Source organism: Cyprinus carpio, chromosome B3, assembly GCF_018340385.1.
Source record: "Cyprinus carpio isolate SPL01 chromosome B3, ASM1834038v1, whole genome shotgun sequence".
NCBI classification, from domain to species: Eukaryota; Metazoa; Chordata; class Actinopteri; order Cypriniformes; family Cyprinidae; genus Cyprinus; species Cyprinus carpio.
In genome coordinates this window covers 1,679,045-1,703,505 of record NC_056599.1, presented here as the reverse complement: position 1 = coordinate 1,703,505, position 24,461 = coordinate 1,679,045, and the positions used below count along the sequence as shown (strand labels likewise).

Genomic DNA, 24,461 nt, shown 5'->3' with positions numbered 1-24,461 from the left:
TGCTAAACCTTTTTTATTTATTATTTAGAATGTCTCTATTTTAGGTTATTGGCTTTTGAACTTTTCCTCCATCATAATATATATAAATCAAAAAAAAAAAAAAAAAAAAAATATATATATATATATATATATATATATATATATATAGTAAACAAATAAGGAAACTTGCTTTGTACCTGAACATTCAAATAATGTGGTATTGATATGTAAATATGTGTCATGTTTTATAACAGAATTTCTGTCCCCACATTGTTATGATAACCATCATAATTTAAAGTTTATAATTACAGTATTACTTGCATCATCATAAATGTATATGTATGCACAGTAGTCGACATTTGAAGTGGATCAAAAAAAGTTCATCAAAGTCCTTTAGGACAACCTTTTTTTGATCCACTTCAAATGTTGACTACTCTCTCTCTCTCCCCCCCCCCCCCCCCCTCTCTCTCTCTCTCCTCTCTCTCTCTCTCCTATATATATATATATATGATGTTACTAAGGCTTTATGTATCTTTATGACTGCTGTTTACATAATCTCACATGGCACGAGACAGTCTAGTGATGGGAGTGACTCGTTTGAACGGCTTCAGTGCGTCATCTTCGGGAGTCGTTGATGCATGCACAAACGCATCGGTTCTCCCGGTAAAAGCGTGCTAACGGGGGTCTCCTCCATCACACGAGCTCCTCACTGCGGATCTGCACCGTAGCCTATACCTCATCTTACATAACGGCGGTCGACAGGACGGGACGGAAGCATCGGTCCGCACCAGACAGCGGCTGTAAGTTTCTGCATTTGATCCATTTTTAGGGTGTTTTTCTTTCCTTTGTCTGTTTTTATACTTGTAATGTTTGTACTATGAATAAGCGAATATGTAATCTAAAAACCGAATTAAAATTATTACAGTTAGGCTAGTGCTTGTTTTTTAATAAGCGTGATCCATCCCGTCGCCCATTTTTTGTTGATGTCCGCTCGTTTTTCAAAACTTAGTGCGCCTTCCTGGACTGCAGTTATTATAAGCATTGATTGTGCGCATATAAACGCGTAGATGACTCGCCAGAAATGCTGTCTAGTGAGTCAGCCGAGGAGATTGTGAGGCACGGTCCCTGCCCTCCGTCAAGAACATTCTGGAAGCGGCTGATGCTGAGCCGAAGATGAAAGGAACCGCATCTTGCAATCCATCAAGCGTTCCTCAACATTCCTAAACGTGACGTTTACGAGTTTGGCACCAGTTCTATTAATTTTGCAGGTTTTTTTTTTTTTTGGTCATCATGTCAAATTGTAAACATTTTTTGTGTCTCGTTCTTGTACGTGATTGCGTCATTGCGAATTTGGTTCGCTTTTAGTTAAAAGTTGGTTAGTACACTGAATGCAGATCATATCGTAGACCTACTATATTTCTTGTGCTGTCAATATATGAGGAATTTAATTCCATTAGCGGTGATGCTAAAGTTATTGCATAATGGCAGAACCAGCAGCAGCTCTGACGTCCCGAGGCCAGATTTCGCGTCACACATTCACTTGCGCGCGAGCCCTGTACATAAATATACACCTGACACCTGATGTAGCATACTGTTAGGTCTGATCTTGTTCAGAATGAACACTATTTTCTTTGCAACTAAAATCCAATCCCTTTATCAAATCAAAATAGAGATGATTAAAACAAAAACAACTGATATTTAATTTCGGTTTGTTTATAGCATGCAATATAAGGTCAACTATATGGAAATGTAAGCATTGCATTGTGGGATACATTATTAGGCACAGCTGCAAAAAAAAAAAAAAAAAAATAACAATAATAACAAGTAATAAAAAAATAAAAATAGAAACTAATTGGATTTTACAATACCATAACCATCAACTTTTCGTCAGTAAAACCATTTAAAAATTGTTTTATGTAGTGTGTTTTTGGCCATATTCCATTAGGATTTAGTGGTTTCAACAAGCCACCAATAGAAGGCGACAGTAGAAACCCAGAGAGTCTATTACACTTTCCATTAAAACCAATACAGGTCCCATTATAAGCGGTACAAATTGTGATGGTTTCTGTTGTTGTTGTTTTTTCCAGCAGATTACTGCACACAATACATATAAACTGCACATAATAGTACAAATAGTATCCTTTTAATTAAATATACATCTGACGGCCAGCAGGCCTACAAGAGATGCACAGTTCAGTCTGATCGCAGAACGGCGCCTTGTGTTCTTTAAGGCCTCTCTGAAGACAATGCAGGCTTTTGTGCGCGAGGAACCGGGCACGCAGCACTCGCGCCCCGGGCGCAAACCGCCTTGAATGTAAACTCACACAAACTAACGCACACACACACACACACACACACACACACATAAGCTACACAGAGGCTTTGTGAAGCACGGACTAAATGTCAGTGCAGAAGCTGTTTTACTGCACGTCGCTCCTCACAGAACAATCTGTGCCACTGCAAATAAAAAAACAGAGCAAAGTGCGCGCACGGAGCATTTGTCAATAAACACTCTGTGCGTGCGTCAGAGGGGAAAGCTGCAGCTGGCAGAAATAACGCGTTGGATGTGATGTGAGTTTAGTGTTTCTCCACAGGTCGTGTTCTGCAAGCACCCGGAGTTCAGAGAGCAAACCGACGCAATCTCCGCATTGCACGCCGTGACCATGGCGGAACCGGAGCTGTCGCCCGCGGCGGACCCGTCTCTGCAGTCTCCGCGCTCGGCCCCGCTATCCCTGTCATTCCCGTTCCTGCGAGAAGGCAGCCGCGTTTGGGAACGCGCCGCGCTGCAGCCCGGGGAGTTACCGAGTCCTCTGCCCACCAAACGCACGCGCACGTACTCGGCGTAAGTAAGTTCTGGGAACCTTTTTGGAACGTAAATAGAACGTTCCCTTAAGGGTTTCCGGAACGTTCCCCCTAACGGTACCTAAAGGGAACGTTCTATTTTCAAGAAAACTTAACTGGCTAGTCAAGTCAAGAAAACTTAACTGGCTTACCAACAGGGAACGTTCTGTGAACCAAAAACTAACGTTCCCAGAACGTTCAGCGAACCAATCATTGTTAGCTGGGAGAAAGGGAACTTCGCGTGAGGGTGAAAGATTCCCCTTTCACAATGGGTTCACTATTGACAATGGACCACAGATTTCTTTCTTTTCTACGAAATTTTGCTAACGTTTCTGCACATTTACAGTTACAGTCATGCATTTGATGCTTTCAGAACCTTCTGCTTACTCATTATGTTAATGAACATTCTCAGAACATTCAAAACATCAAGTTTTTAAAGGTTTAAACAATGTTTTTTCCCCTTATTATGTGAATGTTAGATTAAACATTAGCATTTTGCAAACATGGCGTGAAACTTTAATGTTCTCTGAGCCATCTGAAACAAGTAACATTAAAAAAACACTACAATGTTAAAATAAAATGTAAGATGAACATTGTATGAATTATGTTTAACGTTTTGATAATGTTATTAAAGGGGTCATATGATGCTTTTTTAAAGATCATTATTTTGTGTAACAGAATATGTTGACATGCTTTAATGTAAAAAAAAACACATTATTTTTCAAATACTGTACATTATTGTAGGTCCTCTATGCCCCCCCTCTCTCAAAAGCATAATTTTCTACAAAGTCCCTCCTTCTGACAAGCGCAGCCTGCTCTGATTGGCCAACTGACCCAGTGCATTGTGATTGGCCCGAGCACCGCAAGCACTCGTCGGAAATGTAACGCCCCTTTCCATAATCACGAGCTTCATCTTTCAAAATAAACATAAAGACAGTTAATAATGTCCTTAGTTTTACCATCAGTACAAGTTGAAAGAGGAACAGAGTTGCGTGACAGACACAGTAAAGAAGCTCGTATGTGTTTACAGTACACAAGCCACGGACGGTTAAGACATCTGACTCCACTGTGTGACCCTGTCTCTCTCTCTGTCTCACACACACATGCGCACACACACACACACACACGTGCACGCGCACACAAAAACACGAACAAAAAAACTCATCATAAGAAAACAACAAAAAATACAAAAACAAAAAACAAAAAAAACATACACTACAGAAGCGCCAGATTCCCGTAGCAAAGTCAGAATTACCTCCTCTCCTAGGTTCACAAAACGGTCTTCCATAAAATGCGTTGCAAGTAATCTTAAAGATTCCTAAATGCATCTACTTTCGGAAGGCCAAATAAAGTGTTTTTGCTTTCGCCCAGATACACACAGCATCTCCCTGACATTCAACATTAACTGTGCTTACTGAAACCACGCCTTCTTTCTTTGTGTGAACACTTGGGCGGCATTACGCAAATATTTCCACATAGTGACGTAGAGATGTGGGGGCGGGTTAGAACGAGCTGTTTTAGGGGTGTGTGGCAGAGTCTTAACTTTGATAAAGAATATCTCTTTGGATTTGAGACTTTAGTCTTTGCAACTTTACAGATCTTCTTTATGCAGCAACAGCTTGTAACACTCCAAAGAGAAAGGAACATTTGAAATCACATCATATGACCCCTTTAAAGCCCAGATCATTCTGAACAGACGTTCTATTAATGTTACTGGAATACGTTTGTTCATGAGAGAAACTTGCCAAAGTTCTAAGAGTGTTTCCCGCTAGTGGAATTTACAGGAACTAGCTATTCTGAACACAACACACTCTGTCATATGAGCAATCTCTGTGTGTCTGCAGGACTGTTCGTGCAAACGCAGGTCCCGTCTTTAAGGGCGTGTGTAAAAACTTCTCGCGGTCGAAGGGTCACGGCTACATCAGACCAGTTCACGGTGGAGAGGACATCTTCGTACACATCTCAGAGTGAGTCAGAGTTCAGACGGAAGCCATCAGATGCTGTGATCTTCTGCTTTTACTGTCATCAGAATCAGGTTCACGTCACACTTCAAAACCAAGAGTAAATAATAATAAAGTATAACAACAACCTTACAAAAATGATTTTCAAAGTTGTAGGTACAACAAACATTATTGGAGTATAAAGAAAAACTCTATTTTAGTGTTTCTAAATTCCACATTTAATTCAATGTGTCACTACTGAAATATGTTAAATTCACTGGAAATTTCTGACTGAAAACTTTTGTGTGTGTGTGTGAACAATGATTAAACATAAAATATATATATATATATATATATATATATATATATATATATATATATATATATATATATATATTAAAGTATTATTTAACAATCAAAAAATGATAAATCAACAATGCAATTTAATAATATTTAAACATTTAAATTAGTTGTAGTAGTAGTAGCATGAAGTATAATAAGAACAATAATTGATAAAATATAACAAAATAATTATCATTTAAAAACAAAACCATAATAAAACAACAGATTTAAAAAAATAAAAAAAAAAAAAAAAAAAAAAAAAAAAAAAATAAAAAAAAATCCAAAATAAAAAAAAACAAACAAACAAATAATAATTGTATAAAGTATAACATAACAATAATAATAATAATAAAAAAATAAAAAAAAAAATAAAAATTAGTAAAAAAATTTAATTATTTAATAATATTTAAAAATTTTAATAAATTTTAATAATTAAATTCTGTGGTTTAAGAAAACAAATTTTTAAAATAAAAGAAGAATATTTTAAGAGACAACTACAAAAAATAACAATATAATAATAATAATAATAATAATAATAATAATAATAATAATAATAAATTACTGGTTTTGTTTTTGTTAAATCTGTTGAAATAAAAAAAATAAAACGTTGTATGGCACATTTATGTCTGCTTATGTCTGATTTTTTTATACAAATCAAACATTTAATCAAGAAAAAAAAGTTTCTACATACAAGCTGATATTTATTTGAAATAGCTGTGCTGTTTACTGTGGAAGAAAATGTCATGTTTGTTTTCTGATGAAGAATCACGGTAAAATGTTGTCAGACGCAGCAGCTTCATATCTCTAATCTCACAGTGTTTCAGAGGTTTTCCTGCTGTCGTGTGTTAATCGCTCGTCCCTCTCTCTCTGGCAGTATTGAAGGAGAGTATGTTCCTGTGGAGGGAGATGAGGTCACATACAAGGTCTGTCCGGTCCCACCCAAGAACGTGAAGGTCCAGGCCGTGGAGGTGATCATCACGCACCTCAAACCAGGAAGCAAACACGAGACCTGGTCAGGCCAGATCATCAGCTCCTAGGATCCAGTCGGAGCAGGACTGCAGGGAGGAAGGAGGGTGGCTTTTCCCGAAAGAGAGAGCAAAGCATCATGGGAAGGCTTTTGAAAGTAGAAGGGAGCAGAGAATGTTGAGTTCTGCAGAACGAGAAAGGTTACGGGAACATTAGACCTGAAACAGACTCTACGCAAGTATTTATTTCACATGTCCATGCGGTTTGAGAAGTCTCAGAATATACGTCGCATTCGCAACAGCATTACAGAAGTTTGCGTAGAGCTTGTTTCTGGTTAAATGAATCATCTGTAGGTGTGAGAAACTGTGAAATCATGGTTGAACATCCTCAAACTGGACTGTGAAAGAATCAAACGCATAGATTCGGAGGCACACGCTACACTTGTGGCTGTTTTTGGCTCTTATTTTTCTTTATTTATGCATTAATTTTTAATGTTAAATTGATGGTAATAGGGAAATAGGTAATAGGATGGATCTCACAAAAACCTGTCCAGGACATATCATATTCACAGTTATATTCACCCCAAAATCAAAATGGAAAAATTATGCAATTATGTCCTGCATAAAGATTTTCAGGACAATTAAACATTTACCCCCAAATCCATAACACTGCAGAAAAATATCTTATTTCAATTGTAAAACATTTAAATATCATAATTGTATTAGTTGTACTGACTTTATGCAGTTAGAGGTATTTTATCCATGCATTTTACAGATTTTAATTAAAAAATTATGAGAAGCATTACAGGGAATAAAAATAATGTCTAAAAATGTTGATAAAAACAATAAAAAAATAAACAATGTTTTATAAAAATCAATCACAAAATTAACAATTAAAAAAAAAAAAAAAAAAAAAGTCACAATGCAAAAAAAAAAAAAAAAAAAAAAAAAATCATAACGGTCCTAAAGTTAACCTTAATTTTCATTACGCAAAATATTTTTCATTAGATTTCAGGGTGAAGTATGAATCATGATCTTGGCAGGTTTGTAGGGATTCATCCATTAAGCTCTGTTATATATGCTGGAACTGAAGCATCATGGACTAATATTGCACTTGAAACTTGAAACCCCAAATATAAACTGCCAAACTGACTTCATCTCCCAGAACTCTTTCTTGGGAGCTTTACAGGGTAAAAAGCAGCATTTTGTAGTCAGCTGAACAATAACAGTCAGCTAGCAAAACCATTTAAAACAGCAGTAGCGACTTTAAAGATCTTGTGTTGTTTTTACTGTATGTGGTGTTCATTATGTGATCAGAGATCCAGTCACGTGAAGAACTGTTGCGTTGTTTGTTTGGTCACATGATCGTGAGCATGTTCTTCAGTTTGTTTAGTGATTCGATCGTCAGAGATTTCTGTGCTTCTGAACCCTCATTTGGGTTTTAACTGATGTTTGTTTTTAAACGTCATTTGTTTTTCAGAGCTCAGATCACTGTGGTCAACATCATCACCATGTGAACTTTACAGGACTAATAAAATTAATTCATGATGTACACGTTTGTAGGCTATCTTACTGCACAACCCATTATTAATCATAAAAGTAGACTTATGTTTGCATGGCAATACTGCATGCGTTATAACACCTGCACATACACAAAATACACCATAATCAGACCAGACTCTATAACAATTCATGAAAAAAAAAAAACACACTTGTATTTAAAATAAACAGACATATTCATGATTCATCACAAGGCATATCAGCATGTGCATTTTACACTGATTTTTTTCTTTCAGATTTTGAACCATGAACATAACATTACTGTTTCAGTTTTTGAGTGAAGTGATACAACAAAAAAATACAGAGAGAGATGCTAAATAAATGAGTTTGTTTAGAATTAAGGTCACATATTTTATTTAATCTGGCACCGTTCACATCAGTTGTGTAATTTTTTGATATGAATTAATTCAAGATAAAGTGCATTTATGCCATCAGATATGAAGCAACATTCATAGCATGAGATCAATTGGACTATGGATTCTGAATTAGAAATACTTGATGTCCAGTAAAAAAAAAAAAACATCTTACAATGCCCTGGAAATCTATGGGATCAGCACCATGTTTTCAGGGATCAAGAGGAGTGTTTAAGCGACGTCTGGATTCTGTCTGGAATGATTAACACCTAAATATCACGTAAAAGAGAGCAATGCGACATATCAATCAACTATTAATGAACTTATAGTGTCAAATCTGACAAGATTTATCTCATATCCTCTTACTACACAAACACGTAGCGCCAAACCATTCATTAAATATGCAGAATTGTCACAATCTTGTAAATATCTCGGAGTCCAGTCCGAGAGTACAGAAGAGGGATGAACAATCCACATTCAACTAAGCACGAACATCTCAAGCTCAAATCACCTGCGACAGTAAATAAGATCAGAAAAGCATAACAAAACTTGAACTCAACATGGAACAGATCTATAGTCACGTTGCGATTGGTCACGTTTACACCACGGATCGCATGTCACTCATCGACTGGGTCCATTTAAACGAGTGACAAACGAATGAACTCCTGCATGAACACTTAATGCGGTGCCAGGAGCATTTGTATTAAATCTGATAGAGCGCTAAAATGAAAACTGTTTTGGACACCAACCGCTCATCTGACCCAGACAGCACACATACATCTGCAAGACGTCTGTTAAAGATCACTTTATCTGGAAAGCATCTGCTGCTTACAAACATCTGACAGACGTCTGTAAGATGTCAGTTTTACATACATTCTAAATCATAAACATCTTAAAGACTTCTAATAGACGTCTATTTGACATCTTATAGGAAACGTCATAGACATGCAGATGACCAAACACTCTAAAAAATACGTCTTGCAGATGTAAATGCAGACGTCAAATAGATTCTCTGTGGTGTACGTGTGCTATCAGGGGAGGTGCTAGAGAACTATAGAAACAAATGTGTGTCTTCAGTAGGCTATTTCACCAAACAGGGCCGTACCCACTGTAGATCTGATTAAGAATCAGATATGGCCAAATTTGTCTCTTAGTTTCTGATATTCTGCTGCTCAGCTGCACTCTATTGCTCTGTTTATGACCCGTTTTATTTTTTTCTGCAAAGACGCTCATCAGTGTGAAATAATTGAGATGTCCAGTCGTTTACCGTTCAAAGAATCTGAGCGGGAACTCCAGCGCTACGCTTAAGTTTTAATGGTTGAAGAATGTGAGGTAAGATGTAGGTTATAGTAAACATTTAGTATCTTAACTCTTGTCAACAGAAATGCTAAATGACCGACAGTAATATCCAGGTATGCAAACTACTCTACTGTACTACTACTGTAAAGATATCATTTAGTCTATGTGATTCCTGTAATGTTTGTAATTGTCAATGTGGCGAGACAATATTAAATGAGCCGTTTTTGGCATATTAAGAGTGTATGTGCGAATATTTTTTGAAGTAAAAATTTAAAATGCATTATTTTATCATAAATTGTACAACATTTCTATTATTCCCCTAATTCCTTTGAAAAAACGTAATTATTTAATTCATTTAACTAAATTAGCACCGTTACGTGATGGAGCACACTAGGTAAACAAACAAACACAACACTTACTAATAACTGATAGCTAATGTTACTTTGGTTAAAAAAGTTGAGTTAAAATAGTTAGCTTCCATGTTTTAAGTTCACAGCTTTGTCAAAATTTCTGGAGTGAGTCCTGTGTCCTGTACATCATTCAGAGGATTCAATGTATTTTACATACAGTTGTCACTCCGGAAATGTTGCAGTGTGAATGTGGCCACAGGAAAACAGGTATTATTATAAAAAGAGGGTAAATCTTTAGATATGAAAATTACATTTGAAAATTAAAATTTTATAAAACTATGAACACACTGATAAAGCTCTGTCAGTGATATTTACATACAGTCCCTTTAGTCCGCGGATCAGCAGTGGTTTGGTTTTGGTGCAGCAGACTGCATTACCCACAGTGACCAGCAGTGGGCGCAGTAGCGCTGCACACAGGCAGTCTGGTGTACGTGCAGGTGCACACAAACGCTTTCACGCCTCATTGGGTGGAGCGTTAAAGAACATCTCCCTGCAGAGCCGTGCCGTGTCTTCAGGGGAGCAGACGGTGAAGCCGATGGTACGAGGGTCTTCGAAGATCTCATAGTCATTTCCACCCTAAACCATGGACAAATATTAAAAATAGATAGACAAACACACATTAATATTAATAATAATAATAATAATAATAATAATAATAATAATAATATTATATATATATATATATATATATATATATATATATATATATATATATATATATATATATATATATATATATATATATATATATATCACACACACACACACACACATACACAACCATTCAATCACATACCAATGAAGTTTCATTGCCGAAAAAGTAGATTGCGTCCAGTCCTTCCTGCTCCAGGACTTCCAGACAGAGGCGTTTGTCCCAGCCCTCTGGGAAGATGTCGAAACTGATCAAACCCCCTGCAGACAATGACAAAATCCCAAATTAAGAGGAAGTTTATGAAAAGATAGTTTGATTCATTTAACATTGGTGTAACCTTGAGCATCAAAAGTTTTATCAAGGATGCCTGCAGTGTTTTTCCAAGTTAAAGGTTTGGAGATAATGTTCAGTAAAGGTGTAGTGAAACATTTTAGCTGTTTGAAACTTCAACCTGCTCTCATCCCACACATTATAACAAAAAACAACCCTCCCAAAACAATCCCACCAATAATATGCAAACAATAATATTTACACATTAAATAAATAAATTCAGGCTGCTTCTCTGACAGTTAACCCTGTAAAGCCTTATATATGGAGAAAAAAAAACTAATGTTTTTAAATGGAACCATTTTTGAACCTTTAGACAATAATAATAATAATAATAATAAAGTTTGCATATGTGTTTGTTAAATATCATATTTGATCCATCAAGCTTTTATGCCTCAAACAGTATAATATAGTGAGAATACAGAGGAAAAAAACAGGGCCCAAAATTAGCAAAATTGTGCAATTTGGTGCAGATGCTGATATTTATATGCCAAAAAGTAAGATGAAAATCTGATGCTTGTACTGTAAATCAATAAGATCTTTATAACAGTATACGGACCGTGAGATACGTCATTCTGGACCGCGAAGCCTTTTGACATAGTGAAATAAATAAATGCCAAACTCTATTTTCTAACAAAATCAAATTTATATCAAGCACACATCAAGGTCAGCTCAGTAGCATTTGGGTCCTACGGTGCCAAGGGTTGCTACAACAGTTAACTGTTGCTACAGTCAGTCATGCACGCAGACAGAGGAAACTTTCAGTGAGTGAAGAGCATGGAATTCTCAAAAATTAGAAAAGCTGACAGGTCCTTAACAAGTCTTAAATTTAGTTGTATCGACACCATAAAAGTCTAAAATGGTACAAAAAATAAAAAAAATCTTAATTATGATTTAAGGAGGTCTTAAATATGGGGATGGTAAGACAAGAATTGCGATACGGCCTAATGTGACGATTAAAGGCTGTAATTTCATGAAATATGAATGCTGCTTGTTTCAAAGTCTGCTGCTGGGCTGGTTTTTGTGCCGCTGTTAGCGGGAAACCACTATATTTCTACCATTCCAAAAGCACCACCTGCTGGCAGAGAATGAATGTTCATTTTTTATAAACTTGTCTGCCGTTCTTGTTCAGAACAATGTGAAAATTAACCTATGATTTTTATGCAGGAAACACAGAGCTGTAAATGTTTTAAAAGTTGTAAAAAAATAAAAATTCAAACTAATCCAAAACCAGAAGCTATTGCAATTGTAAAAATAACAAATATCCCCAGTTAACACTAAAAAATGAAAAAATCATTAAGTCAGTAATATATTTATGTTATTTAATTAACATTATAAATGATTCATAATAGTTGTTTAAATTAATATAATGACACTTTTGCTTCCATTTTTCTTAAAAACACGCTTTAAAGGCTGAAATGTGAAGTTAATCATTTTATAAAACTTTGTTTTTGTGAAAACCTTGATGATCATATTTGACACTCACTGATTTTTCTAAAAAATTATGTCTGGATAGTAAAATAAAGTTGCAGCCTTATGTCCCACTGGGGAGGAAGAGAATCAAGTAAGTAAGTAAGTAAGTAGCTTTAGTCCAGTAAGTGTTCATCTGGGAATATTACGAACAATATCTTATGTATCAATAAGTTTTTATAGGTTTTATAGTTAATCTGTCATTTAGTGTGTTCCTCCAAAATGAACCCTTTCAGTGGTTTTAAAGCCGCAGCTCAGCAGTGAAACAGAGAGTTTAACGAGTTTACAAGCCCTGAGGCTCATTCTCACAGCAATGACCCCTTTTGTGTGTGAGACGCTCTGTCTTCAGGGACGTGAACTGCGTGACTGTTTGTCCTCAGACAGATTGAGAAACTCTGCAGGACCGAAATCAGTCGTTAAAAATTAATTATAGTCCCACACACACCCTCAACTCACACAGACACTCATTAGTGTCCCTCCACTGGACTGCATTCCAGCACTGACTCAACGGTTGCTCAAGCAACAGCCAATCAGAGGGCTTGATCACCTCACACCCCTGGCCCCTCCCCCTCCGACTGTCCATCACACAGAAAAGAAAAACACAAAGCCGGGGTGTGAGCAACTGAGCTGAACTTTACAGGCAAAACTGCTGAAAATGGACTCCAGACGTCAAAGCTAACGCACGGCCGTGCGTGCGTGTGTGGGTGTGTGTGTGTGTGTGTGTACATATGCAGCAAACGCAAACAGGTTGTTGAGTAAACACTCGTTTTCTCTCACAGGTCACTGGTCTGTCAACACACACGAGTGCATCCGTTAGCGCTCGCCAATCACCTTTCACACAGATACCGCGTGTGTGTGTGTGTGTGTGTGTGTCTTATGTGCTGTGCAGGTACAAACAGCTCTGTTTCAGCACAGATCATTTGCTTCAGATCATCAGAGAGCTGGTGATGTCATTTCCTGCTCACCTCTGGTAAACCGCAGGCCTTTTCCAGCAAACTCCTTCTGCAGAGCAGCCACAAACTTCTCTCGTATCTTCTCTCTCTGCGGGACAGGACAGTTTGGATTGAAGTTTTGGGTTGTTAGTAATGTGCGTTTAGGTTCATTACTGCTCTAAATGAAAACAGTCAATTCATATGCACCTGTTCACACAGGAACACAGATCGTCCAGTGACAACTGCCCAACTTGCTTAACTCTGGATGTAAATACACCTTTCATTGCCAATTTGTTTGACTGTCTGTTTCATCGCTCTTGAAATATACAGACCATTTAATGAAGCCCATTTTGGGTTTTGTGTGAACTTTTTGCTATGAACCCTTTTCACAAGACTGCGATGATGCATTTAACGGCATCGTAAATCCTCAATTTTTTTTATTTATTGAGATTGTTTTTAAAATGTATGTACATTTATAACACTATACTTTGTATTATATCTCCTTTGCATCAAATTACAAAAAAAAAAAAACAAACGCTAATGTGAGGGTGTTTCTAATGCTGCGTCTTTGGGAGGGACGGTAAATTTGACATCGTTCTCTCTTCTGATTGCCGTTATCGGTCTCGCTCAATTTTTTTTCTTTAAGTCATGAAAACACTATCGTGGAGTTTTCTTTTGTTTTTTGAGCAAATGGGAATGCAAATAAATATATATGTGGTACTCTCCCATTCACTGCTCTTGAACATGGAGTTATGACATCTTCCGCAGCTGAGAAACCCGGAAATGTGAAAAAGCCCCATTGTGGAAAAACAAAAGTTCTTGTAAACTGAGAATACCTTGTCGATTTCAGAGAACTCGATCCGCTCTTCTAGCGTGCAGTTGCGTCCGATGGGTGAGATGTTGATCATGCCGTTACGAAACTCAATGAACGTCCCTCTGAGAGAGAGTGAGAGATTTGGTTTAAGTTATTAAATGTGGTTTGCTGAATTGTAATGACATCACAGGTCACCAGCTCTGGAGCTTTTGTTACCGTTTCTTGGGTAGTTTGATGAGCCCCATGTAGCTGAGACAGAAGTTGATGAGATCCTGCAGTAACTCCTCACCCAGATGATTCTGAATGGCCTGGAAAACAGATTGAAAAAATTAAAGACACTTAAGAGTCTTTCAATGAAAGTTCTAAAAAGAATTCCAATTCGGTAACAGCACCATTAAAGAACTTCTATGATATTTGAAACATATCAGGATCTACAGAAACAGAAAATCAAACACCTGTTTAGAGATGAGTTTGCCGTCTTTATATTGTACGGTTCCATTTTCTGCGAAGACGTAGTCAAACTTGTGTATGACTGTAGCGAGAAAAGAACAAAACAACAGCATGAGACGCAATCAAAGTGCTCTAAACACATCTGCTCTGGTGAACATCTTATCATCACTCTGGTGACCTTTACCTGTATTACACAACACACACGTACTGATGTAAACAAGCTCATTTACACTCTGAGGGCGTCACTGCTCTGATTCATTCAAGATCAAACCTGTTTTTGTGTTGACTGGATAACTTTACAATTTATGGCAACAAATAGCTGTCATTGTTGCAATAACATCAGATCTGGATTCTGCTCTAGTTCGAGTGAGAATGCAGTTGCATTCGGTTCTGAAGTGTACTGTTCTCAGTCTGATTCAATCATGATTTCTTGGTTTATCTAATCAGATCTGCACAATTCAAATGCCAGTATGCCACATGCTGATGACACTAGAAACTGATCAATAAGAGAAATTCAAACATGGAGTTGAGTCAGAAATTAACAGCCACAGTTAAGACAGAATCTCAACTTTTTTGTGTATACAGCAATGAAATTAGCATTTGCATTTTACATTTATGCATTTTGCAGTTGCTTTTTCCTCAAAGCAACAACTTCTTCTTAGATGTTTCTCACAAGAAAAAGACCCTAGTAATCTCACATGTGTCTCCTCTGTTGTTTTAGAAAAAAATCAGTCTTTTATCTATCTTTTACTTTGGTCAGCCGTGGTAGTGACATCTTCTGGTGTTGATTTCATAACCGTTCATTCCAATGGCCACAAATTAATTTCATCCGTTGGGTTCTACTGGGGGAATTGTGGGATATCAGCTGTTGTGCTAATGTTTGAGTTGACTCAGCGATCCAGTCAAACCAGTTCCTCCAGATTCCACATCTCATGCAACATCCAAAACCCATTAAACACATGCTTGACTAATGACCCTAAAGCCTCGAGACCGTCTGCAGGCTTCCATGATGAAATGTATGATAGGCCTACTTAACATTCTCTAACCTTCATCTCCTTCTCCGAGCTGTTCAGCGATTTTGGAATAATCTGAGCCGCCCACCACGCCGATCTTCACCTTCTTTCTCAAGGCCTGGAAGAAATCATCCAGCTCAGGGTCGATCTTCTGCAGACAAACAAACAGTGTTACATCACTGGAGGGTTTCTGATGTGACCTGTGACTTCAGTGCCACTCAAACTGATTTATGGGTCCATTGAACAGAGGCATCCATCTGCTCAACAGGATTCAGAGTATTTTTGTGCCCACTTAACAAGTAGACAACATTGGCTAGTTTCATAAAACATCATGTTTGCAGCTCTGTAAGTTCTACTACTTTACGTTTATGCATGTTTTCAGCAGACGTTTAAAGTGCACGTTAGTCACGTTAATGGCAGAGAGCTGGTTATGGCTGTGTTCTTTACCGACGGGTTGCGTAACGGAACGCTGTGTGTTCTTTTGTCAGAGCTGCAGACTGCCATAGTACACTCGGGCTATCACACATCTGTGAATCATAACAGTATGCTATGAATGGACGTTTTAATGAACGTATAAGAACAACTCCAGGCGTTTAATGAGGGAGTTTAAGAGTATCGTGACAGTGTGGCAGATGAGCAATTAATCCCAGCAAGATTAATCAGCGAAGCATTAAAATAGAACGCTACCCTAAAGCCCCGTTCACAACAAGAACGATAATGAATCAGCGTTAACGTCCACATCAACTGATGTTCCGTTTATTCTAAACGCGCGCTGCACTTATTGTGTGGGAATAATAAAGCGCTTTAAAGAAGACATCGTTTTTGATCGGCTGTCAGTGTTTATATCAACGCTGTAATAGTGATGCAAACGGCACGGTTCGGCGTTTCCGCTATTCTATTGAAGTAAGAACGGTTTTAAACCTTTATCGCTATCGCATCTTGGTGTGAATGACCTTTTAAAACTTCAAAAACGTCATTCTTTCTTAAAACTGTCTTAAAAAATCCTTATTAAGCTGTAAAGTTTTTTTTTTAATTCATTTTTGCATTGCTAGAACGTTCACATAAGTTCCAGGAACTGCTCTCTGGAGGAAGACGGGGACGGCTGAGGACAGGATGATGATACAACATCTGATACCAACGCATCTGAACGTAAATAAACACTACTACCTGGCCAGAACGGCATGTTAAGCTTCAGATTTCAGTACTGTGAACTGCTCATGCAACAGAACGAACCGCTGGACACAATTAACGTTCCTCCAAAATGTTCATCCTGTTATACTATAAGCGCCTGTTGGTAATGTTTAGGAACTCAAACTAAAATGTTGTTTGTTGTATGGGACACTGGCTTATGTATACGTGCAGAACGTGTGTTCCATAGATGTACAAGCACACAAACACACACTCACGAGACATGCTTCACCTACACACACAGAGCAGCGCTGCAGAAAGAAACATTGTTACATAGCCTCAGGATGAAGAGGTCAATCTCATAAAGGACGCATCTTTTATAATCCTTTAATTGTTATGCATTCGCTTAACTATTACATTTAATGTCATCTCATAGCTATCTTGTGGGTAAAAAAAAAAAAAAAAAAAAGAGGTTCCTATATAAACTATAGGCTCGCATGATTTTACCTCTCTCGGGGGTGTCAGCGTTCCGTCCACATCAAACAAGCACAAAACATTTCGACCTCCGGCTACACGAGACTTTCTATCCATTTCTTCTTGTCCAGCAATTGAAGTAGACATAAAATAAAATTAAAAATCAAATAAGACAATTAAATATATACAAATCAGACTCTAAATGACTCAAGATGAGTTAACGCATAAAAATATAAACAGTGTCTCGTCTTTCTTGAAACCGAAAGATAAAGACGTCAATACTGACGAGTATTATTTACTATGATTACAGTGTATACTGCAGGCTACATGATCACTGCTGAGTGTGAATGGATCCGCACATGTGCTTCTTTCTGCAGCACTGTCCGCCCAGGGGAGGGGTCGGCCTCAGCCAATCAAATGCGCGGAGTCTGGTCACGTGCGTGAAGGGGGCGTTACCGCGCTGTGAGATGAGTACATGGAATTCGGAAGCGTCACGTAACAAGCACGGTCTCGGAGATACACCTGAGCATAACAATAACAACAACAACTGTGACAGCATTCCGGAAAATAACAAAATAAGAACATACTTGAAAAGGTATTTTCAATTAACTGTAATGAGGGCATGAACGGCGTTAATTCTGAGCACGAATAAAGATACATTCAGTATCTGACTGACAGGTTATGTTCTGCAAAAGAACAAAGGAAATATATAGGCTTTCCGCCTCTAGGGAGCAGAGTGAAACTGTCAACATACAAATTAACCTATGTACATTCACACACACACACACACACACACACACACTGAGAGAGAGAGAAATACAGTATACAGTTTTTCTTAATACCTAAAACACATTTCTTGAAATCCTCACTCATTTTCTAAAAACCTTAAACACAAATCCAAATCTTAAAACTAAATGAACACAACCCCTGACTCTTCAGGCAAAATCAAACAATTGTTTCAAAACCTGTAGTCAAAATCAAACAAAGCTTCCAAATCATGCACATATTAGTCAATAATATACACACTGATGTAGACACTACATCAAAAAACAGAACACAGTGTCGGGTTCATGTAGTTCCACAAAAAAGTTTATAGTAAACACACACACACACACACACAAACACACAATCAGTTGGAAAGTTCAAAAGAAGAGTGGAAGAGAACTATTTTTTACAACATTTATTTCACAGTTTATTTTTACATTGTATTTTTATACACTGTATTTTGGTCATTTCAATATATCACACACACACACACACACACACACATATATATATATATATATAAATATATATATATATATATATATATATATATATATATATATATATATAATATATAGTAGGAGCCATTTATAGGTTTTGCCATATTGTTTTATGTTTTTCCTTCTTACTTGTATGTTATCTTGAGTTGGTGTGTGCCCACTACACTGTACACTGTCTAAAGACCCCACTTTGAAATCGTTTGGATTTGGATTATTTGAGTGCAACAAGGAGCCAGCTGATGATCACAAACAAAGCAAGGCGCTATGTAAAGCTTAAAACACGATAAGTTGTGGAAACAGGGAAAAGTCAGAAGATGTTTAAGCATGAGTATGCCCCACGATTGACTTTGCAAATGCATGAATTTTAATTGCTGAACCCTCAACCTTGCTATCAGTTTGTAAAATAAACTTTTAATTGACTGAATGTTATTTTCCGGAATTTAAGGATGCTCAGAAGTCTATCCAACATCTTTTAAGTGAGGAAGAGCATAGAATTGATCTTGAAAAGTGGTTCCAGCCTGAAACGGACGCAATTCAAGATTTTATGTCATGTGCGACTACCTGGTTGACTAGTACTGCAGTTACAAAAGATGTGGACGCTGAGGTTGATGCTCCTGCTGACAATATTTCCATAGTATCTTTCAGGTCAAAAGAGTAAACACGGAGCTCACACATTTCATGGACCTTGCACAGTTCTCGGAGCTCGCACTGTTCACACTTGTCAGCATTGATTGAAGCAGAGGCAGAACATGCTGCTCTAAAGGCCCATTATGCTGCATTAAAAGAGAAACATGCACTAGAGGAAAAGGAGCAGAAGCTAAACCTGCAGAAGGAGCAAATAAGACATAAGAAAACAACAAGTGAAAAGTGCAATGATGGTTCAAAGTGTCGGTCCTAAAGAGCCGCATTCAGCATTCTGAGAACAAAAGGAAAGCAAAGCCCCTCTGAAACTTCCCAAAGGCAGGCCAGTCACTTTGGAAGCAGGTTCACTTGTATCTGCACAGGCAGAGACACATACTGCCTTTAGAAAGGAGCAACAACATCTTGAACCAGTATCCAGCGCTGTTGAACTACCAAGACCTGATGTGCGACACCACCTGGTGCAAGTTCAGACTCACGCACCCAGCCACCCAGGCGCCCAGTTCAAGGTCTCAGGCAGCACCTCAAAAGAATCCAACACCTTCAGCAGACACTGCTTTGTACAGTATTTTACGTAAACAAACTAATATCACCGACAGTCTAGTGAAACAGACATTCTTGTTTTCTTTGCCTCAGAAGGAAGTCAAAGTTTTTGATGGAGATTAGAGCATTCATTATACCTTTTGAGGACACCGTTGAGAGTAAAACTGGCAATGATCAAGATCGGCTGTGTTTTTTGGAACAGTTTACCAGAGGGCAGCCTAAATAATTGATCAAGACTTGCCTTCACATGAATCCTGTCAGCAGATATCAGCAAGCCAAAAAACTTCTCAAAGAACATTTTGGAAGAATCTCTAATGCATATATTGAAAAGGCCCTGTCTTGGCCATCCATTAAACCAGATTATCCAAAATGACTGCAAGCTGTTGTAATGTTATGGAAGAGATGGCATTTATGGAGGAACTTGATCTTGCCTCTAATCTTCAATAACTGACCATTAAATTCCCATTCAAATTCAGAGAATGATGGTGAAATGAAGTTTCTGAGCTCCATGAAAGAGGACACAGCTAGGTGAGATTCTGTGACCTAGTCAAGTTTATTGAGAAGCAAGTTAATATACTAACTGACGTAGTTGGCAGTATAATTGATCAAACTATTCAAAATGTCATTAAAACTAAATCTGCAGTCAAATCTGGCAAGCCATAGTCTTGCAGCAGCAGTTTTGCTATCAGTGTGTCTATGGAAAAGCCACAAACTACAAATATGCTAACCATTTGCCTTTTCTGTGCAAATGAACATTTGCTAGATGTCTGTCCTCAGTTTAAAAGAAAGATGCACAAAGATAAGATCCAGTCTATAAAGGAAAAAGGAATATGCTTTAGATGTCTAGTCCAAGGACACATGAGTAAAACCTGTAATAAGTGGCAAAAAACCTGTGACGTCTATAGTAAAAAACACCCAACAGTACTCTGCATAGGAAAAGTGGAAAATGGGGCAACTATTGGAGTACCTCATCCTAATTATGACAAACCATCAATTTCTTCCAATGCTTGTGGACACATTGGGGCCGGTGAGGAAGAAAGTGAAACTATCAAGTGTCCCAGTGAAGATTAAGGCGAACAAAGGAAACAAAATAGTGCAAACCTATGCATTTCTGGACCCCGGCAGTTCTTCCACATTTTGCACCACAGACCTCATGAATCAGCTTGATATAACTGGAAAAAAGACCAACATTCTGTTGCGAATGATGAATCAAGAAAAGACGATGGTCAGTAATGTGGTGTCTGGCACAACATCCCTAATCAGAGTGAAGTATCCAAATGGCTTTACTTAAAAGGAGTTTTACTTCCCACCATAGAAGCAGACATTGGCCTGTTAATTGGCACCAATGCCTCTAAATTATTAGAACCCTGGGATATAATCAACTGCTAGGGAGATGGGCCATATGTTGTGAGAACGTTGCTTGGTTGGGTGAGTAACGGCCCATTAAGAAGAGGAGACAATAGATAGCAACACTGTCAATGTCAACCGTATATCACTGGTCAATTTGCATGACTTAATGATATCCCAGTACAATACTGAGTTCAGTGAGAATGCATACGATGAGAAAATGGAGATGTCTAGAGAAGACGAGCAATTCATTAAAATTGTTGATGAGTTTGCCAAAATACTGGATGGATATTGTAGCCTCAAACTTCCCTTCAAAAATCAGGATGTTTCATTGCCCTGCAATCAACAAATTGCTGGGCAATCATTCAGAGGTACTGCCCTTAATTCTGAGTTACTCCGAGGTCTAAAGTAATTGACACAATCCTGTCGTACCCACAGAAGAAGAAGCAATATTGCTTATCCAGGAAGTAACAGCTGCTTGTGAAAGAGGAGGTTTCCACCTAGCTAAATTAAACTAGTTATCTAGCATCTCAGAGTTTGGCTATGCAAATGAGGTAGGGAAGTTAGATTTGGATAGAGACAAACTTCCAACAGAAAGAGCACTAGGAGTTCAGTGGTGTGTGGAAGATGATAATTTCACATTTGATGTCACTAATAAGCCACAGCCACATACCAGAAGAGGTATACTGTCTGCTGTGAGTTCTATCTGTGACCCTTTAGGGTTCCTTGCTCCTTTCATCTTACCTGCCAAGCTACTATTACAAGACCTGTGCAGAAGGAATGTCAGATGGGATGAAGAGATACCTCAGTCTTTAAGTTATAAATGGACTAAATGGAAATATGAGCTTAAGCAAATAACAAACTTCCAAGTCAGCAGATCCATAAAACCATGTATAAAACCATGTTAATGTATGCACAGGCACAACTTCATCACTTTGCTGATGCAAGCGAACTAGCCTATGGTTCTGTAAGCTATCTGAGACTCATAAATGAGAGGAATGCAGTACACGTCAGCTTTCTGATGGGAAAGTCAAGGGTGGCCCTAGAAAGAAAATCACAATTTCGAGACTGGAGTTAGCTGCAGCAGTTCTAGTCACTAAGGTAGACAAAGTTCTCAAGTCAGAATTACAGCTAGATTTAGAAACATCAATATTTTGGTCTGACAGCGAATCAGTACTGAAATATATATCCAATGAAGATACCAGGTTCCATACCATTGTGGCGAACAGAGTGTCGTTCATAAAAAAAGTCAAGTACTCTATAGTGACTTGATCCAGTGTTAAAGCATGGAGTCCTTAGGTTAGGAGGACGTCTGTCTGACTCCTAACCCTAAGGTTGTGGGTTTGAGTTTCGGGCCGGCAATACCACGACTGAAGTGCCCTTGAGCAAGGCACCGAACCCCCAACTGCTCCCCGGGCGCTGCAGTATAAATGGCTGCCCACTGCTCCGGGTGTGTGTGTTCACTGCTGTGTGTGTGTGTGCACTTTGGATGGGTTAAATGCAGAGCACAAATTCTGAGTATGGGGTTAAATCCACTAAACAAGTACTTCTCTCCATTTTAAAGCAACAAGTGTTAACTGAGGAAGGACTACATACGCTATTATGCAAAGTAGAAGCTATTTTGAATGTTCTTCTTTTAACCACATTCTCGCAGTCTTCACAAATCGCAGTCCATCATACCACCTGAGTTATTCAGTAAAACTGATGTGTACATAAGACGACATTTGAGGCAAGTGCAGTACCGCGCGGACATTTTTTGGAAGCGTTGGGTCCATGAATACTTACCCATAATGCAAAAGAGGCAAAAATGAAATGAAAGAAGAAGGAACTTTGCAGCTGGTGATGTAGTGTTGGTGGTAGATTCATCCGCCCCACGTGGCTCTTGGATCTTAGGACGAATTGCAGAAGTTATTCATGATCATAACGGACTAGTCCGAACCATCATAGTGAAGACCCAAACCAGTATCCTAGAGAGGCTTGTAACTAAGATATGTTTATTATTGGCGAATACAGAATAATGCCCTACACCCTCCAGTATCAGTAACAAAAAAGATGAGTGTTGAATTAATTCTACTTATAAAATTAATTTCATTATATTGATTTCCTTTAATTATATCAAGGCTCCTTTTGATAAATGTTGATAATTGTTTTGTGATAAGCCAAATACAATTAGGGGCCGGTTTTGTAGGAGCCATTTATAGGGTTTGCCATATTGTTATATGTTTTCCCATCTTGTATGTTTTCTGGAGTCTGTGTGCGCCCTCTAAAGGACAAACCATAAGATAAAGCCACAGGTGTCTAATGAGATGGTGTGGTCTGCTGGGAGGACACAGTCTTTAGACCTTCTTTCTCCCTTTCAGTGTTTTCTGGTGCTCTAATAATTTGCAGCATTGAATTACGCTGTATTTTAGTTTCAATGTTAAGTTGCATCAGTTTATTTTTGTAACATTCAAGATTAATAAATCAACTGTGATCTACTTCATTTTCCTGGATTTTAATGGATATAATGGAGCAAACAAATCAAACAGGAGCAAACAAATCTTAAAAAAAAAAAAAAGATTTTGGTTTTAGTTTCGCATCACTGTATGCAAAGGCAAATTTCTAAGCATTTTCAGGTTAGAGGTTCACTACAATAGAGAAACTGCTGAGTGAGAGCATCAGATCTCTGCTGTCGGTATCTGTGAGGTGTTTTGTGCTGTCAGTGTTACAGCGCCACCTGCTGTTTAATGAACAAACATACCGCAATTATGTGTAATATTTTCTCTTTAGCTCTAAATTGGATTAAATGTATTGATGCAAAAGTACAGTGATGTTTATAAAAGAGGAAAGATGGTATTTCAGTGTTTTTGCGTTCGCTCACAAAAACTTTTGTAATGGGAATGATATGAAATGGGAGGAAAAAGGCCGATTCAACATCAGCACCTGACTGAACAAACAGGCCCCGGAGCTGAATTAGTTACCAAATCACTGGAAACGACTAACGGCCGTTAGGCTCGACTAAACCTCATCTAATAGTTAATATGAGCTGGATTTGAGTGATCACCATTAGTCAGACAAACACAGAAAAGGAAGAGAAGGTTAAAGTGGGCCCTGCGTTTAAAAAGGAACCCAGGTTACTTCTCTGACTGAATATGATTGTTCATGTTCAAAACAATCAGGCCAGACACATTCTAGACAAATGCAATTGTTTTAGAGTCAGCTGTCATTGGTGAATTTGGGTTAGTCAGCGTCTAAAAGATGAAAACTACTCACTAAATAACAACGAAATAATTTGTTAGCCTATACTTTTTTTTCTTCTTCAGCTAGGGGAACTTTTCGGTCCACTTGTTTCGAAAATAATAAAAATTCAATATAGGCTAAGTTTCTTGTATTTTGTTTCTCTAAAATGTGAGAAATGTCAGCAGAATCACATAGAGCATCGTGAATATAATTCAAGGCTGTCAAGGCCATCATCAGATTTTCATTCCATTTGTGAGCAACGTTCAACATGATCATATGAAGAGTATGCTTTTAACTTCTTAATAACTTATTGTGATCTGGGACCTGATTTCTCACGGTCATCACACCCAGATTTCTCATCCGTCTGTAAACACTGATTCTTGGAAGAGATTTTACATGAGTAGATTTACAGACCGCAATCTGTCAGCTTTTATAGCACACAATCTATTTGCCACACATTCTGCTTTACAGCCCTGAAGGACCTTTGGCCCCTCTAAGG

General features: G+C 37.9%; 2 protein-coding genes and 1 long non-coding RNA gene across 5 annotated transcripts; 2 read left to right on the top strand and 1 right to left on the bottom strand.

The window, feature by feature from the left end:
- Nucleotides 1–588: 588 nt before the first annotated feature.
- On the top strand, nt 589–6,920 carry LOC109107943 (cold shock domain-containing protein C2-like). Of its 2 annotated transcripts, XM_042719455.1 has the most exons (4): nt 589–779; nt 2,574–2,821; nt 4,665–4,787; nt 5,977–6,920. In XM_042719455.1, exons 2-4 carry the CDS (start codon nt 2,643–2,645, stop codon nt 6,137–6,139), a joined length of 465 nt encoding a protein of 154 aa, XP_042575389.1. In that variant the 5' UTR covers nt 589–779; nt 2,574–2,642; the 3' UTR covers nt 6,140–6,920. The 2 variants fall into 2 exon arrangements, with proteins under 2 accessions (XP_042575389.1, XP_042575390.1); XM_042719456.1 differs by lacking the exon at nt 589–779 and having other exon boundaries at nt 2,428–2,821.
- An 836-nt stretch (nt 6,921–7,756) lies between these two features.
- LOC109108375 (phosphomannomutase 1) lies at nt 7,757–17,308 on the bottom strand. Of its 2 annotated transcripts, XM_042719447.1 has the most exons (9): nt 17,258–17,307; nt 16,983–17,083; nt 15,381–15,498; nt 14,340–14,416; nt 14,101–14,192; nt 13,907–14,006; nt 13,104–13,179; nt 10,486–10,601; nt 7,757–10,265 (listed from the first exon to the last, which is right to left on the bottom strand). In XM_042719447.1, exons 2-9 carry the CDS (start codon nt 17,064–17,066, stop codon nt 10,143–10,145), a joined length of 786 nt encoding a protein of 261 aa, XP_042575381.1. In that variant the 5' UTR covers nt 17,067–17,083; nt 17,258–17,307; the 3' UTR covers nt 7,757–10,142. The 2 variants fall into 2 exon arrangements, with proteins under 2 accessions (XP_042575381.1, XP_042575380.1); XM_042719446.1 differs by having other exon boundaries at nt 16,983–17,308.
- Nucleotides 15,498–17,106, top strand: LOC122136434. The gene is made up of 2 exons (XR_006154127.1): nt 15,498–16,250; nt 16,400–17,106. It is a non-coding gene; the product is annotated as an uncharacterized LOC122136434 (long non-coding RNA).
- Nucleotides 17,309–24,461: the final 7,153 nt, after the last annotated feature.

Coding starts and splice junctions, on each gene's coding strand:
- LOC109107943 (XM_042719455.1), top strand. CDS start 2,643: ATGGCGGAACCGGAGCTGTCGCCCGCGGCGGACCCGTCTCTGCAGTCT. Junction 2,822..4,664: donor CGCACGCGCACGTACTCGGC/GTAAGTAAGTTC, acceptor GTGTGTCTGCAG/GACTGTTCGTGCAAACGCAG. Junction 4,788..5,976: donor ATCTTCGTACACATCTCAGA/GTGAGTCAGAGT, acceptor TCTCTCTGGCAG/TATTGAAGGAGAGTATGTTC.
- LOC109108375 (XM_042719446.1), bottom strand. CDS start 17,096: ATGTCTACTTCAATTGCTGGACAAGAAGAAATGGATAGAAAGTCTCGT. Junction 15,499..16,982: donor CGCTGACACCCCCGAGAGAG/GTAAAATCATGC, acceptor GTTTGTCTGCAG/AAGATCGACCCTGAGCTGGA. Junction 13,180..13,906: donor AGTTCTCTGAAATCGACAAG/GTATTCTCAGTT, acceptor CCTGTCCCGCAG/AGAGAGAAGATACGAGAGAA.